Here is a 15,244-nt window from a genome sequence, read left to right on the forward strand (position 1 = left end):
CAGAGATTACACAAAGGAAATTTGAGATTTTTGAGGTGAAGAAAAGTATTTTTAATATTAATATGAAAATTACTTTGTAAGTGGATATTCAAACCAATACTCAATTTATTCATGGACAGATCTTTATTTTAGTTCATTGGAAATACTTCACTAAAAAACTTACTGTTAACTGAAAGACTCAAATTTGTGAAGATATACATACTGTAGTAAAAGTTTAGAAGTGTTAAATCTATAAAGACTAAGGAAGTATGAAGTGGTCACATGGTTGGTCAAATTGACTGAGACCATGTTGAGGGAGTTAAAGTAGAAGTGAAATACTTGAGTTTTAGGAAATTATATTAGATATTTAATTCAGAACTTTCTATGAATTATATTTTGAAATATAAACCCAATAACTCTAGGTTGCAGGCTTAAATGTTCAAAAGAAAAATGCATTTTCAATAAGTTGTGTGGGAAAGACAAAACTTCAGTATTGCTGGGCATTTCAGGTGATGAGTTGAATTTCTGATTTTAATTCTTGTATTTTAATAGTGAGCTGTGTAGAGCTAATTATCTTGAATAAAACACATTTGTCCATTTGGATTAAATTATTCATGTTGGAAAAGCATTAAATTTGGAAATATCTCAAATATCTGTTAACATTAATTGTCAACTCTAAGACAAGTGTGTGTGTGTGTGTGTGTGTGTTTAGATAAGGCCATTAGTGAAGATCTTTGGAAAATATAATTCTGAGTTTTTTAATTAGTTTTGTAGAATAATTATTTTTGTAAAACTTGAAATAATTGTTAATTTTATTACAAATCAGGTTTGTAGTTTTTGTAGCACATGATATCAGTTTGAGTTTATTAATATACAGTCATGTGAAAAAGTTAGGACACCCTATAAAAGCCTGGGTATTTGTGTAACATTTTTGGACATATAAATATTTAATCTCAATTTTAGCAATACTGAGAGATTATAAGAATATAACTAAACATTCAAAACTGAAGAAAAGACTTCAAGATCTTCTGTAAAGGTAACTCTACAAAAATGCATATTTTGAGGAAAAAGTTAGGACACCCTACCCCCTAATAGCTAGTGTTACCCCCTTTGGCTAAAATAACTGCAGTGAGAAGCTTCTTGTAGCCATCTACCAGTCTAACATCAGTCTGAAGAAAATGTGCCTCACTCAATGCAGAATTCTTTCAGCTGTGAGATGTTTGAGGGGTTTCTTGCATGTACAGCCCATTCCAAGTCACCCCACAGCATCTCAATGGGATTAAGATCTGGGCTTTGACTATGCCATTCCAGGTATCTCCATTTCTCCAGTCCTTGGTGGATTTACTGGTATGTTTTGGGTCATTGTCATGTTGCAGGGTCCAGTTCCGCTTCAGCTTTAATTTTCGTACAGATGGTCTCATAATCCTCAAGCACCCTCTGATACACAGTAGAATTCATGGTGGATTCTATGATTGTGAGCTGTCCAGGTCCTGCTGCAACATAGCAGCCCCAAACCATGACACTTGTACCTCCATGCTTCACAGTTGGTATGAGGTTTTTTTTCCTGGAATGCTGTATTTGGTTTATGCCAAACATGTCCTCTGTTCTGGTATCCAAATAATTAAATTTTGGACTCATCTGTCCAAAGAACATTATTCCAGAAGTACTGGTCTTTGTCTACATTCTCTCTGGCAAACTTCAGTCTGGCCTTGATGTTTCTCTTAGAGAGCATAGGTTTCCTCCTTGCACACCTCCCATGCATGTTACACATGTGCAGTCTCTTTCTGATTGTAGAGGCATGCACTTTCACATCAACAGTAGCCAGAGCCTGTTTTGAAAGTCCTCCACGTGTTGACTATTTTCCGGATAGTGGAATGGGTGATTTCAAAATCTTTGAGGGTCTTTTTAAATTCCTACCAGACTCATAAGTTGCTACAGTTTTCTTTCTGAAGGCCTCAGGCAGCTCTCCTGCTCTCACCATGGTGCTCACTCTCACTTCAACAGTCAGGAGCACACCAAACTAAATGTCTGAGATTTAAATAGGGCATGCCTCATTCAAAATGCTAAGTAATGATCTTCTAATCATGTGCACCAGGTTCACGTGACTCACCTGTGTGTGAGTTGAGCCATTTTAAGTGGGAATAAATGTGGGGGTGTTCTAACTTTTTCATCATTTAGAATATGCATTTTTGTAGAATTACATTTACAGAAGATCTTGAAAAGTATTTTCTTTAGTTATATTCCTATAATCTCTCAGTATTGTTAAAATTGAGATTAAAGATCTATATATCCAAAAATGTTACAAAAATACACATGCTTTTATAGGGTGTCCTAACTTTTTCACATGACTGTACGTGTTTATATTTGTAGCATTATAATGAAGTTAGGTTAGGAGTAGTTAATAGTAAATGAGGTACAAGTAGAACAGAACTAATTACATTTATTTTTGTAGGCTCAGTGTGAACAACGAGAATTAAAAATAAGAAAAGAATTGAAGAAAGCTGCAAAAGTTAGTTGTATTTTCTTTGATTTTTTCAAAACTTTTATAGCTATTTTGTAATCGAGTTAAATTGTTGTTGCAATATTACTTTTAAATATAGATTTTCTGATCTTTCTAAGTAAAATGCATTTTAATTTTTATCTTTCAAATTGTAGATTCTAATATGTTAAATTTGAATTAGTATATTAGAAACAAAGATCATTATTGCTTACTGAAATAAAGTACCTGTACTCTGGTTTGGGGTTCATAGACTCCTTCATGATCCATTAATAACTGAACTCCTTTGCTATTCCCAATTATTTCTCTGGCTATCCAAACTGGGTTCTATCGCTGTTGGTACACCTATCTATTGTACCTGAGTACATGTCCTATGTTTGCTTCTGGTAACTTGTGAGTGGGATGGATAATAACACAAAATAAAATCAGATTTGTGTTCACAAGCCTCATAACCTACTCCTAGACCCCCCAACCCCTTCATGCCCAGTTCCACTTATCAGATTTGGAGGAGTTCATGGATGAAAAAATTCACGAATCTGCAGCATGAATTCTAGATTACAATTATTTTAATCCAAGGGTCTCATATATTAAGAAGTTACTTTCACAGGTTCTTTGAAATATAACCAATAATAGTCAGTTAATATTATTAGATACATAATTAAAAGGGGTTGGATGATTTTCAAGTGTGAACTTTTGTTTCTTAATAAATTTCAAATTCAAGTTAAAGCTGATTTCTTGTACTCTTTAGTGTTAAGCTAAACTAATATACAAAATGTTTAAAGAAGGAATTTAAGCTTAACAAGTTAGGAATGAATAAGCATTCAACTTCAAGATAATCTGTAACTGAGTTCATTTATTCTTATCCCCACTTATCTTATTACCAAAAAACTGATGCACTAAGTAAAAACATAATGATTGAAGAAGTTGGATAATTTCCTGATCCTTGAACACAAGATCTCTCCCTTAACTAGAGGAGGGGTGTTTTTGTAGTAGAGAAAGGAACAGGAAACTCCACTAATTATTTATTAGTTGCATTGCATACATTGTGATTCTGCTGTATCTAAATATGTAATCTGTATTATGGTAACATATTTCATTTGGGAGTTATAATTAGTAGATAAAGGTTTGAGTAGCCACACTGCTTTCACAGCAATGGTCACACATATAGGTTAATAATTTCCCTTTTTTTTTTTCTATTCTCATTTCAAATTATGCAACCTTTCTTCATTGTCTGCTTGTGGTTGGAGATCTTTAACATAATCTTCAGAATTGGAAGAAGGCTACTACTGCTACTGTTGTTACTACCCTTGTTGAGTGCTGTCATGGCATCTGTGGGCATGATAGATTGATTTGCTTTAACAAGGGCTGTCAAAAAGTCCTTTATGCTTGTATCCACTGCAGCTGCACAAGTTGCTAGCCAAAGATCTCAACCTTGCATGAAAAGGTGTAATTAAAGAAATAATGTGATTGACAAAAACATGCCAAAGAGTCATTGATGGTGAAGAACCTGACAACAGAATGTAATTTCATTAAGTATCAGGATTCTGCTGATGATATGGCCAGTCACATCAAAACATAGGTTTAAGAAGTCAATTTTACGCAAAGAAACAATGCCGTAAAATCTCGGTAATTTCAAAGGTAGACTTTTCTTCAGAGATAAACTGCAGAAGATAGGTTCACCTTTCAAGAGTGCTCAGATTATAGGATATTGTATTTTGCAGTCAATTTTTGAGTAAGATTTTGATTCTGTAAATTGCAATTTTAATAATTTGATACATCCTAGAGAAGTTTCACCAACATGAGATAAATCTTATTCTTTATACCTAACCCTTTCCAAGGGGTTTCTGATTGAAGAAAAGATCCTATATTAAGGATATTCCATTTAAATGCACTAAGGATTATTATGCATAAAACTGGCATCTTTGGTAATAACCTGCATTGTTATTTTTATATAGATACTTATATTACCAGAAAATAAACTTATAGTATACAGGAAGACTCATTTGGAATCTATATTTATATGGAACCTTCTTGTAATTTGCTTTTTGTTTTGTGTAGAGTTACTAAAGTATTTTTGTGTTTAGAAACTCAATACTGTTTTTTAATGTGTAGAAAACCACAGTTGAAGAAATAAATAACCTGGAAATCAAGCTGTCTCAAGCTGAACGAGCAAAAGATTTGGCTCAGTTAGAAGGTAACAGTTACTGCTTTAATCCCTCTTGGTACTTTTACCAGTTTATATCTGTATAAACAAACACACAGTATTTTGTTATTTCTGTTTTTGTATTGAAAATGTTTTATTTCAAAATTTTTCTGATGTGGTTCCATGGTTCAGTTATGTTCCATTGCCACAAAATAGTACCTTACTCTTTGATACTGTGTGTGCATAATAAGAGTGATGGCCAGATTTTGCTGTTTTATTAGATTAACTGAGAGTTGGTATTGGGTGTTGTTGGTTATCTGCCTCCCTTATAGCCTATCAGTTGAAAATTAAGAATAGCTAGCTAAGATATTTGTAACTTTGAAAAAATCTGAAATGTGCATTACTAATGTGAATGCATTACTTTTATTTTGTGGTTATGTAAAATAATAAAATGATGCTCAATGAACCATTACTCAAACTTTACACACATCATTCTGAGTTGCAGTAAATATATGGTAGGACATATCTTAGACCTTCTCTCATGTTGCAATTCTTTTTTTATTTTAAATTTCTCTATACCTGAATATTCATAAGAAGTGTAATAAATCTGTAGTTTAATACCGTCAGTCACAAAATGAAGTGGATATAATTGAAAAACTTGCATCTTTGTGATTTGACTTAATCTTTTTTTTAAAAGTTATTCTTAATTAATGTTATCAAGAATAGATACTAAAATTTTCTATCTGCTGGAATATAATTGTTTTTACAGTAGTAGAACGAGTTCATGAAAATGAGGCTGTAAAGTTGATAAGGTTGAAAGAAGGACTTATCAAAGTGTCTGATGCATATTTAGAGATGGCCAACAAATGTGCTATCATATTTAGTGCACAGAAGGTGAGAGAGCTATTCTACATCTCAAGATAATTTTTTATTTAAAAAAATTTGCTCTTAAATAAATTAGGCAATGAATATAGTAAATTAGTTGTGATATTATAGTTTATAAAGTTAAATTTATTTATGTACCCAGTGTTTATGCAGAATTCTACATTATTTGTGCAGGAAGTTTTAATAAAGCTCAAAATAATAAATGCAGAAATAACAAGAGCTACTGGTTCAAACTAACAATCTTTTTTTGTTTGTAATAAATCACAAAAATATTTTATTGTTTCAAGTATCCTCAACAGGAATTTAACAGTATTGTAACTACAGTTAACTTTGTTATCTGATTAAATCCTGGGTTTTGTTATTACTTATTCCATACTAGGTTTCAAATTTTTTAAGGTAAAGCTATAAAATAATTCAAACTACTGTATTAGAGAATATGTTAGCATTATTTTAACTTTGTTTGACTTTTATTTACATTTCTTTAGGTGTATATGGTCAACACCAATTCATCCTAATTGCTAAGTCATAACAAGTTTGTTTTTTTTGTACAAGAAATGCTAGAAATGTGATTACAGTGTTACACAGCTAGCTTTTAAAAAGTTAATGCTTATCATATCATTACTATATTACTATAAAAATGAAACATTATGGTGGCTAGCAAAGAGATATTAAACAGCATTGTTAACACAACTACACAACATAGGCTGGTCCAAGATTATTTTTTCTATTAGGTTTTAATAATTAAGTAATTAAAGAAATACAGTCATGCAGTTTTCAGTATGTTGTAGCCCAACTCAAACAGTCTTGTCATGTGTTTTTTGTTCTAGTAAGTAGTTTTACCTTATAAAAAGCAACTATGCAAGAAAAGGCTCAAGTAATGCATTGATCCAGTTGGGCCAATTTTGTGGCCTCTGCATTTATTGGGTCTGGTGTGGCCAGGTGGGTTAAGGCATTCAACTCGTAATCTAAGGGTTGGGGTTCAAATCCCTGTTGCACCAAACATTCTCGTCCTTTCAGCCATAGGGGCATTATAATGTGATGGGCAATCCCACTATTCGTTAGTAAAAGAGTAGCCCAGGAGTTGGTGCAGGTGGTGATGACTAGCTGCCTTCCCACTAGTCTTACACTGATAAAATAGGGACAGCTAGTGCAGATAGTCCTCGTCGAGCTTTGCGTGAAACTCAGAAACAAACAAATTATGCATTCACCAAACATCACTCTATAGATTTCTTTCTTTGAGGGTATGTTAAAAACATTCTTTATCTCACACCTACGGCAAATGTCACAGAGCTAAAGATGAGAATAATGTATACCATTGCATCTGTAACTGTGGATGTGTTATGGAGAACATGGACTGAAATTAAGTATCGATGCTGAGAGCCACTAGTGGTGGATACATAGAAATCTATCTATATATCAGTGGAAATTGTTTGAGTTAGAATATAAGATGTTTAAAATGATTAAATTCTAAAATAGAAGAGTCGACTCACAATCTAGAGGTCATGGAAACAAACCAGACACAAAGCATGCCTACCCTTTCAGTCCTAAGCACATTATAACATGACAGTCTTCCCACTATTTGTTAGTAAATATTAGCTTTAGAGTTTATGCTGGGCACTCTCAACCTGTTGTCTTTCCTCTGATAATTCAAAATTAGATACAGTGAAAGATGGCCTCAGCAGGTTTGCCATAAACAAACTTTGTAGTTTTCTTTGATTCCTTGATATTATTCTGATGTTTATTGTTCATGATTTTATGTTTAAGCTATTTGAAGAATATACAAACTACTAGGTTTTCAATTGGTGTAGTACAAGTTTGTAGAATAAATAAAACAAGTTATGTTTATTTGTTTTCCTTTGTTGGTTATAAAGCATTTATGTAATCACATGTAGATACAGTTACTAAGACTTCAAAATTGTCATAGACACACTTCTGAACATTTAAACAATACTTAATTGTTTGGAATAAAACATCTGTTAAACTGTATGCAGTATTATTGCAATAGATGATTAAGAAATGAATACATCTTCATTGTTTCTAAACGTTCAACAATAAATGAGCCTTAAAGTGTACAGCTTTAGAGCAATACAGAATTCCATGTACCACTGTGCATGTACTTGGTGTTCAGGTGTTTGGCATGGAATCATTGTATGTATTGCATTACTGTGTACATGTCGGTTTAATAATTCTGAGATAATGTTACATTGAAAAATAACTATCTTGGTCATGTAAAAAGCAAAGTAGGTCTTGCAGTTGAAACTCAAGTTTTAGATATTGTGTTCCTTGTGTACTATTTTTGCATACATGTATACATAATACTTGTTTATTCAAAAGGACAGAAATGTGAAACATTTATACTTTTTATTGATCTGAAAATATTTTAATACCTGGATGTATGTATAATGTATGTATAATTTTAAATTAATTTGCTCTTCACATTATAGTATGAAATATATATAATTTTGTAATAGTTTAATTCAAATCTTCAGTAACATTTACTGTTCAAAAATATAATGGAATGAAATGAGTAATTTATTTGACCAAAATTAATTTTTTAGGAGATATCTCATTATGTCCCAGATGTTCATGGTAGAGACTTGCATGAGGTCAAATATACTGGTAAGTCAATGCTGAAATAGAGGTATAATAATTATTTTTAAATGTATAACTTTTATTACATATTGTGTGTCCTGTGTATGTCTTTCACTTGTATTCCCTATATTAATTTATCACAATTTTTCACTGGTAAATGTCACAGGTGTTTATTAAATTAATTAGCTAATTAAATATACTATTGTTTTGAAGGATCTTCTCTAGTGTTACTAATATGAAGTTAAAACTAGTCTTGTTTCATGTAAGAATTAAAAACTATCACTTGATTATGAAATTTGGCTATTTAAAGAATTTTTTTTAATTTCCAGTGCATTGTCATTTTTATTCAGGTTCTCTCCAAAACCAAAACAAACTTCCACTGAAAATTCTCTTCTCCAGCAGATGCATTGTTGTTTCATTAAGTGATGTAATCAAATTAATCACCCAGATCTATAATTATGATCCACTAGACAAACATCTGTTATTTCTTTCTTTCTTTCTTTCTTTTTTACAGTTTTCTTTAATTTCAACAAAATTTTAGCATTAATATATTTAACCAAAATATTTTTTGTATCAGATTTTTTGTCACTTGTTCAGTTCTTACAGAAACTTTAACTGAATCCATAATCTTTCACACCACTGTAGGATCAGGAGCAACAAAGTTGGCTGTAATTAAAGCCAGAGAAAAGGTCTTGCAGTACAGACAACAGAACTATCGGCTCCTTCCTTGTAATCCAGCTATAGGTATGTTTGTGTTTAAGTTTCAATAGAATATAATGAAAACAAGATCCAAGCTTATAGACTTTTAACACAAGTGTTCTAAGGAATAAGTTTAAGAATAATATTAATTTGGAACAGAATGTAATAAAAAAAACATGTACTTCATTCTTTTGTAAATAAACACTTTAAATGTTTATAATGTGTATGCATACCAACTATCTACAATTGAATTATGCATTTTATAATGTTAGGTATTCTTTCACATATTAAATCCAAAAATTAACTAATTATACCAATAGTGGAACATGACTACCTAATGAATAGCTTTACTAGAGTTTACCTACTGATTCTAAGTCTTTTTACAAGTTGCTACTTCTATAGTAAGGAAGAATTAGTTTTTAAAATAGGTATGACTTTTCAGTCACTGTTGTGATCATTTTCGAATTCAAAAATTTTAATTGTAAAGACGTTTTTTTATTTTTAAATCAACATTCAACAATATTAAATGTTTTTGAATTAGAGAATTGATAGTGATAATTATGCATGTGTATAGGAGTATGCATAAATTGATAGATTATTTATACCTGAAGAGAGAAAAGCAGATTCATAAGATAAATATGAGTATGTGGAAAATGTTCTATGAAAGATTAAGATAAGCTGAGGAGTTTCTGGGGAAATAACAATTGAAAACATAAAGTTGTGTCTGGGTATTTTTCAGTTGAGGAATTATTTGATTTTATTAACTCATTCACTGTGGCTGGCACTTTTTATTTCCTAGTGCTCCTGAAAATGTACATCCCAGCTGCAGTGAAAGGGTTAATAAAGCTTCTATGATTTTTCTATTTTTAATATCAGGTTCATATCTTAGTATAGTAACCCTGTGTTAGAAGGACTGTGGAAAGAGGGTTTTTGGTATTCTTTTAACCTGATATTCAAATTAAATGCCCGGCATAGCCAGGTGGTTAAGGCACTCGACTTGTAATCTAAGGATCATGGGTTCGAATCCCCATCACACCAAACATGCTCGCCCTTTCAGCTGTGGGAGCATTATAATGTTACGGTCAATCCTACTATTCGTTGGTAAAAAGAGTAGCCCAAGAGTTGGCAGTGATGACTAGCTGCCTTCCCTCTAGTCTTGCACTGCTAAATTAGGAACAGCTAGCCCTCAAGTAGCTTTGTGCGAAACTCAAAACAAACCAATCAAATTAAATTAATCATGTTTCACCTATATAAAGGCTGAGTAATTTTTATATTGTTTTTGTAAGTGCTATTTAGGTGGGACGGTTCATTATTTAATTTGTAACGTGGTTAATTTTCATTCCAGGTGTAAAAAATAAATCTAGTCATTATGCTAAGATTATATTTGTGTTAATGTTTTATGTTTTTGTTAAATGTGATATGTGTTTTATATACAGGTTAGTGACAATGAGTAGGTTTCCTTTTTTCTGTGGAATGTTTTTTCAGTTTGTTTGTTAAATGTGTATGTTTATTAAATTCATTAGTATTTTGTGTAACTTCTGTAATAAGGAATTTATATTGGTAAAGCACTGGGCTAAATGTGTAGCTTCTTCACATATGTATTCTATGGTTTACACAGTTTAATTTCTGGTGGATTACATGATTAGAAAACCAGCTTACATAATTTCCACTACTTATACTTTCCATAGATTTTAGTGTCAAAGCCAAGGAGCAGCTTGTGGTGTTAACATTTATTAATTTCTTTGTGTAATTATTTTCACTTTTAACTGTAAATTTTATGTCTATATATGTTGTGTATAGAGGAATTTTATTCACTGTGACAAGGAAAATTGCAAAAAAAACCAAAAAACATCTACATATCTAATTCCAAATGAAAGTTTATATAATGAGGGGACAATTGCATTTTGTTTTAAGGTATTTAAGAAAAGCATGGTTAAGATACCTAAAAATGGATTTTCCATGCTAGGTCTATATAAGTGAAGGAAATACTATTAAAACGTGTGCATGAGACTTAATATGCAAGTGATTGATAAGTCATACTTGTTTTGACCAATATTACTCCTTACTGTAATAGCTCTGAGTTGTAAAAAAATATTGTGTAACTAAATTCTTTTAATATATTTATAATTTGATTAGTTACATAATTTAATTTTATTATCTTGAATTTTTTAGCAGGTAAACTATTAATAAGGCTATTGGATATACAAGACTGTTTGGAATAAGAGTCATCATTTACTTTATGTAGTTATCTAATAGTTAATGATTATATAGTTTTCATAACAAGTGTGTTGAAAGTTAACTATTTTAAGTGATAGTTATAAGTTTCATCCCATAATTATGTACAAGTCTTACTTTGTGCATGCAGTTTAATTGTTGTGATAGGCTTGTGTAGTATTGTTGCAACAAGATGACTAGATATTTATAGATTTTTCTGTCATGGGTTATAAGTATGTACAGTTAGAGAAAGTGAAATTAGACTGCATGATTGTCAGTTTAGCCATAATAGGCAATTTATAAAGTGAGAGTTTCATAGTTCATATATTAACAGAGACAAAGAAAAGAATAATTTGTCTTGTCAAAGGTTGTTCTACAATTATTGAACCTGCCTGTGTGGACTTTGACTAAAAGAAGTTAATTATGTAAGTCTTTGGATCCAACTGTGGTCACTAACAGTTATAATGGTGATTTTGATGTGAGTTTCAGAGATTTTATTGTAACAAGAGAGATACAGAGAACAGTAACTTGTCTAAAGTAACTGAATAAGGCTGTATAGACTTTTGAAGTAAATCAGAATTATTTAATCCTTAAACAGCAGGAATGTTGTAGGTAGCAGCATCACTTGATGATGGCTGCCATTTAAGGAGTAAAGATCTGGATACAATGGTGGTAAGCTATGGGGTAGTGTAAGTGAATATATCATTTAATCTGTTTTGATGAAAAGGTAGAAAAGAAATAATTTACTGTCAATTGGATTCTGAAGTAACTAAACCAGTCTGTGTGAACTTTTGATTATAAAGAGAGTTGTTTAAAAGCTTTAGATTCAATTGTAGTAACCAGTAGTGTAGTGCTTTGTTTTGAAAATATTATTTTAGAACAAGTGGATTGTGTGTTGTCTGTTTATTATTGAAATTTATAGCCAACAATACACAGAAACCAACTGTAAAGAATTCAACCCACATAGCTGACAGAGCACTGTATCTATGGAATATATTATACAACATATTTTGGTAATTGTAACTAAATTTACCACGTTATGAACAATTTTGACTAAACAATATTCTGGTGGCTTCTAAAGGATGTTAAAACTAATATTAAAACCATCTGAAATTTCAGTTTTTTTATTTCTTTTTAATGAAGTATGCCTGTTTATAAAATTACTATTGTTGGTTCATGCAACAATAAATCATGTGATATCCTTTTTACTTCAGTACAACCTACATTTATTATTTTCAAGTGAGCTGTTAATAATAAGAAAATTGTATGTTGAGTCTGATCTAATTGTCTTAAAGACTAAATACTGCATTTAGCAATATATCTAGTATTTGTAAATGCATGTTACGATCCAGTTATGTCCACTTGTTTTAGAAGATCCTCCGCCTCCTTACACCCCAGGGTTTTATGATCCAACCACTGGCAAGTTCTATAATGAAGAAGAAACTCTAGCCAACAATCGACTTGGAAACCAAAGTACAGTGCAGCGACAACGTGCAGTGCCGTCCGTAACCCAGTTACCATCTGATACTTCATATATTGGTAGTCTTCCATCAGAATCAGACTGGCAAGCTTCACCTTCTTGTCCTCCAGTTTGGAACTCTGACATCCAATGGGATACAGAGGACTGTTATCCAGATGATTTAGCTGATGCCCTTGGGGCTGCCAAAATTTGACTTTTACAAAATATTCAGGTAACCTTGAGTGAAGCAGTAGACTGTCTCTGTGATACTCTTTAACATATATTTATGAAAAGGTTGAGTGAACCTGGAAATTTCTGATAAGACTACAGCACAATGAAGACAGAAAATTCAGCCTTTGTATTTTGCATGGTAATGTTGTATTTGAAACTTATTTTCATTTGTTTTATTGCTTTTTGTGACTTCAATTTTTGTCTGTTTATAGCCACGACCATCAACATCTTGAAAAATGCAACATTCTTTATAGTTTTGGTCAGTTTTAATGGAAAAACTAACAGATGACACTGAAAATAATGTGTACTGAAAGAGCTTATTTGAATGAAGATTACAAACACTTCATGCAATAATTGTCAATTTTTGAAATCTTAATATGTTTTTACTTGTGCTTTGAGAGTCTGTTCAGCATTTCTAGGGTTGTTTAAAAGTGTTTGCTGTTGTAAAGAGGGTAGAGTGTAAGACAAATATTGTAGAACAAAATGCACGTAATTCCATTCATTATTTGTAAATCACTTGTAAAAGTAAAAGCACCTCTTTACATAGTTCTGATATCAAAACATTTTTAAAAACAAATTATAACATTTAAATAAACAACAAAAATCTCAAAGTCAACTCTTGATAGACATATTGTGATGTAGACTTAAAATTTATTACTTAGATCAGTGTTGTTGGTTTTTTGGTTGGTTTTTTTTTTTAGGCATTTGTTAATGTAGAAAGTAAATTGTGTTCTGATGCTGGTGAATTGATAACTGAAATCTGCTTGTTAAAATATTTACATTATCTTCTCAGCCAAAAGTCTTAATAGAGAATCATGTTGTCACTTGATTGTTGTTTTGAAATATTTATTGTATAATGTAGTATCCCAGCATTCTATATTATCAGTATGTTCCTTTCAATCATGGCATGCACACTAACTATTTTTTGAATAAAAATAGTTTGTTGGTAATTACAGTGTTATTTTCTAAACCTAAGTATCTCTTTTATTGACCAAAAGGTAAATAAGGTAAATTTACTGTTAGGTGTGGTACAAGTGGTTCCTATCAAAATAAATATCTTCAGTAATAATAATGTGCAGTTAATAAACAGATTGTTCTGTTGGTTTATATTAACTCCCCTTCATCTGATACATGTACAAGTGTTCTGGTAGTATAAATTAATTTAATAATGCAGTTTAGTCTTGCCTACATTTTGCTTGAGTGAATAAAATCCTCTTAATAATTTAGTAGACAATAACAGTGTGAAGACGAACTCGTATATTTAAGGTGCTGTTTTGTTTGGGGTTTTTACAGGCTTTTACTCTCCTTTCTTTATTTTTATTAGCTTATACCCTTAGCAGTTTTGATTTTCTCAAAGAAGTAATGTTAGCAGAATTCCTAGTTGAGTTATGAAGAATATAAACCAAACAATATACCATCAAATTGCAACTTCTACTAAAGTTTAACCCCCCCTTCCATAATGTATATGAATTCAGACTAACAGTAAGGCATTGCCAGTCTTCCAGATAGTGTGAGTAGCTATAGTTTAAATAGACGTGTAGCAGAAGATTAACTTAGCATGGGTAGACCTTATTAAAAACCACAAAAAATTTCATTCAATTTATTCCTTTATTTAAAATTTGCTCTAATTTGTTACCTTATTACATATATTTCTTCAAAAAAACTTTAGTAGTTTTAACTGTGTAAAAGCAAACCTTAAATTACATTTGTGTACGATTTCAGACTTGTATACATAAATACAGTGTATCTAACCCCTCTGTTACTTCTGTATCGTCCAAGTTTTAAAGAAAGACTGTGTAGGTAGAATCTCTTATTCTTTTCTGGTATTAGTGTTATATGCAGGTGATTGGGATTTAGGTTTCTTGCCCAATTGCAGTTCTTCTAAATCCACAGTAATTAAGAGGTTGTTCTTAAGAAAAATAAAATTACTAAAAACATAACTGAACTTTAGTCTGGCATTTCTACCAATCTTGGAATTTGTACATAGTCTGCAAATAACGTCGCCTTTTCCTTTTAACTTTTCAATTATGTTTTAATATTAAGAGTATTTGATCCTGATAAGTTTACAAGTTATTTCTTTGTGTGTACCATATGACATTTACTCATTGATAGACTATTTATATAAAATGTGTGAACAACTTTTTGTACTCCATTCTTCTAAGTTTCGGTTATATTTGTCACTCTTGCAAAACATTTTGTAAATATGTTTACACACTATCTGCATCTTAATTATATATTTAGCACAAGTCAAAGAATGTGGTTTCATTGTTTTAAAGAGTTTAAATTTAAAGTCTGTATTGTACAAAGCACCACTATTGATTAAAATAAAAATGAGAAACTTCATCTTGTATTGAAGTTGTTGTCAAACCTTTGTTTAAACAGGAAGGTTCAGAAATGATACTACCACTCCTCCAATTGTTGTTAATTTACAGAAATAATTTTGTGAATGCTTGGTAACAAGTTATACACTGCTTACTCATTGCTTGCTCCAAAAGTACTTTCCATCAAAAATGTTCAAAATTTAAATCCGAGATGAACTGTATAC

The 15,244-nt window shown here is 31.3% G+C and overlaps 1 protein-coding gene across 6 annotated transcripts in view; it reads left to right on the forward strand.

The window, feature by feature from the left end:
• The window catches only part of LOC143249353 (uncharacterized), a 31,345-nt gene extending 16,298 nt beyond the window's left edge, over positions 1 to 15,047 (forward strand). For 3 of the 6 annotated variants that reach the window (XM_076499059.1, XM_076499061.1, XM_076499060.1), the window contains exons 7-12: positions 2,432 to 2,488; positions 4,589 to 4,670; positions 5,389 to 5,513; positions 8,063 to 8,123; positions 8,742 to 8,840; positions 12,381 to 15,047. In XM_076499059.1, coding sequence (XP_076355174.1) covers positions 2,432 to 2,488; positions 4,589 to 4,670; positions 5,389 to 5,513; positions 8,063 to 8,123; positions 8,742 to 8,840; positions 12,381 to 12,682 — 726 coding nt within the window. In that variant the 3' untranslated portion in view covers positions 12,683 to 15,047. The remainder of the gene's footprint in view (positions 1 to 2,431; positions 2,489 to 4,588; positions 4,671 to 5,388; positions 5,514 to 8,062; positions 8,124 to 8,741; positions 8,841 to 12,380) is intronic. The other 3 variants (XM_076499062.1, XM_076499064.1, XM_076499065.1) reach the window with 3 other exon arrangements.
• Positions 15,048 to 15,244: the final 197 nt, after the last annotated feature.

The sequence above is a fragment of the Tachypleus tridentatus genome, chromosome 4 (genome assembly GCF_004210375.1).
Source record: "Tachypleus tridentatus isolate NWPU-2018 chromosome 4, ASM421037v1, whole genome shotgun sequence".
NCBI classification, from domain to species: domain Eukaryota; kingdom Metazoa; phylum Arthropoda; class Merostomata; order Xiphosura; family Limulidae; genus Tachypleus; species Tachypleus tridentatus.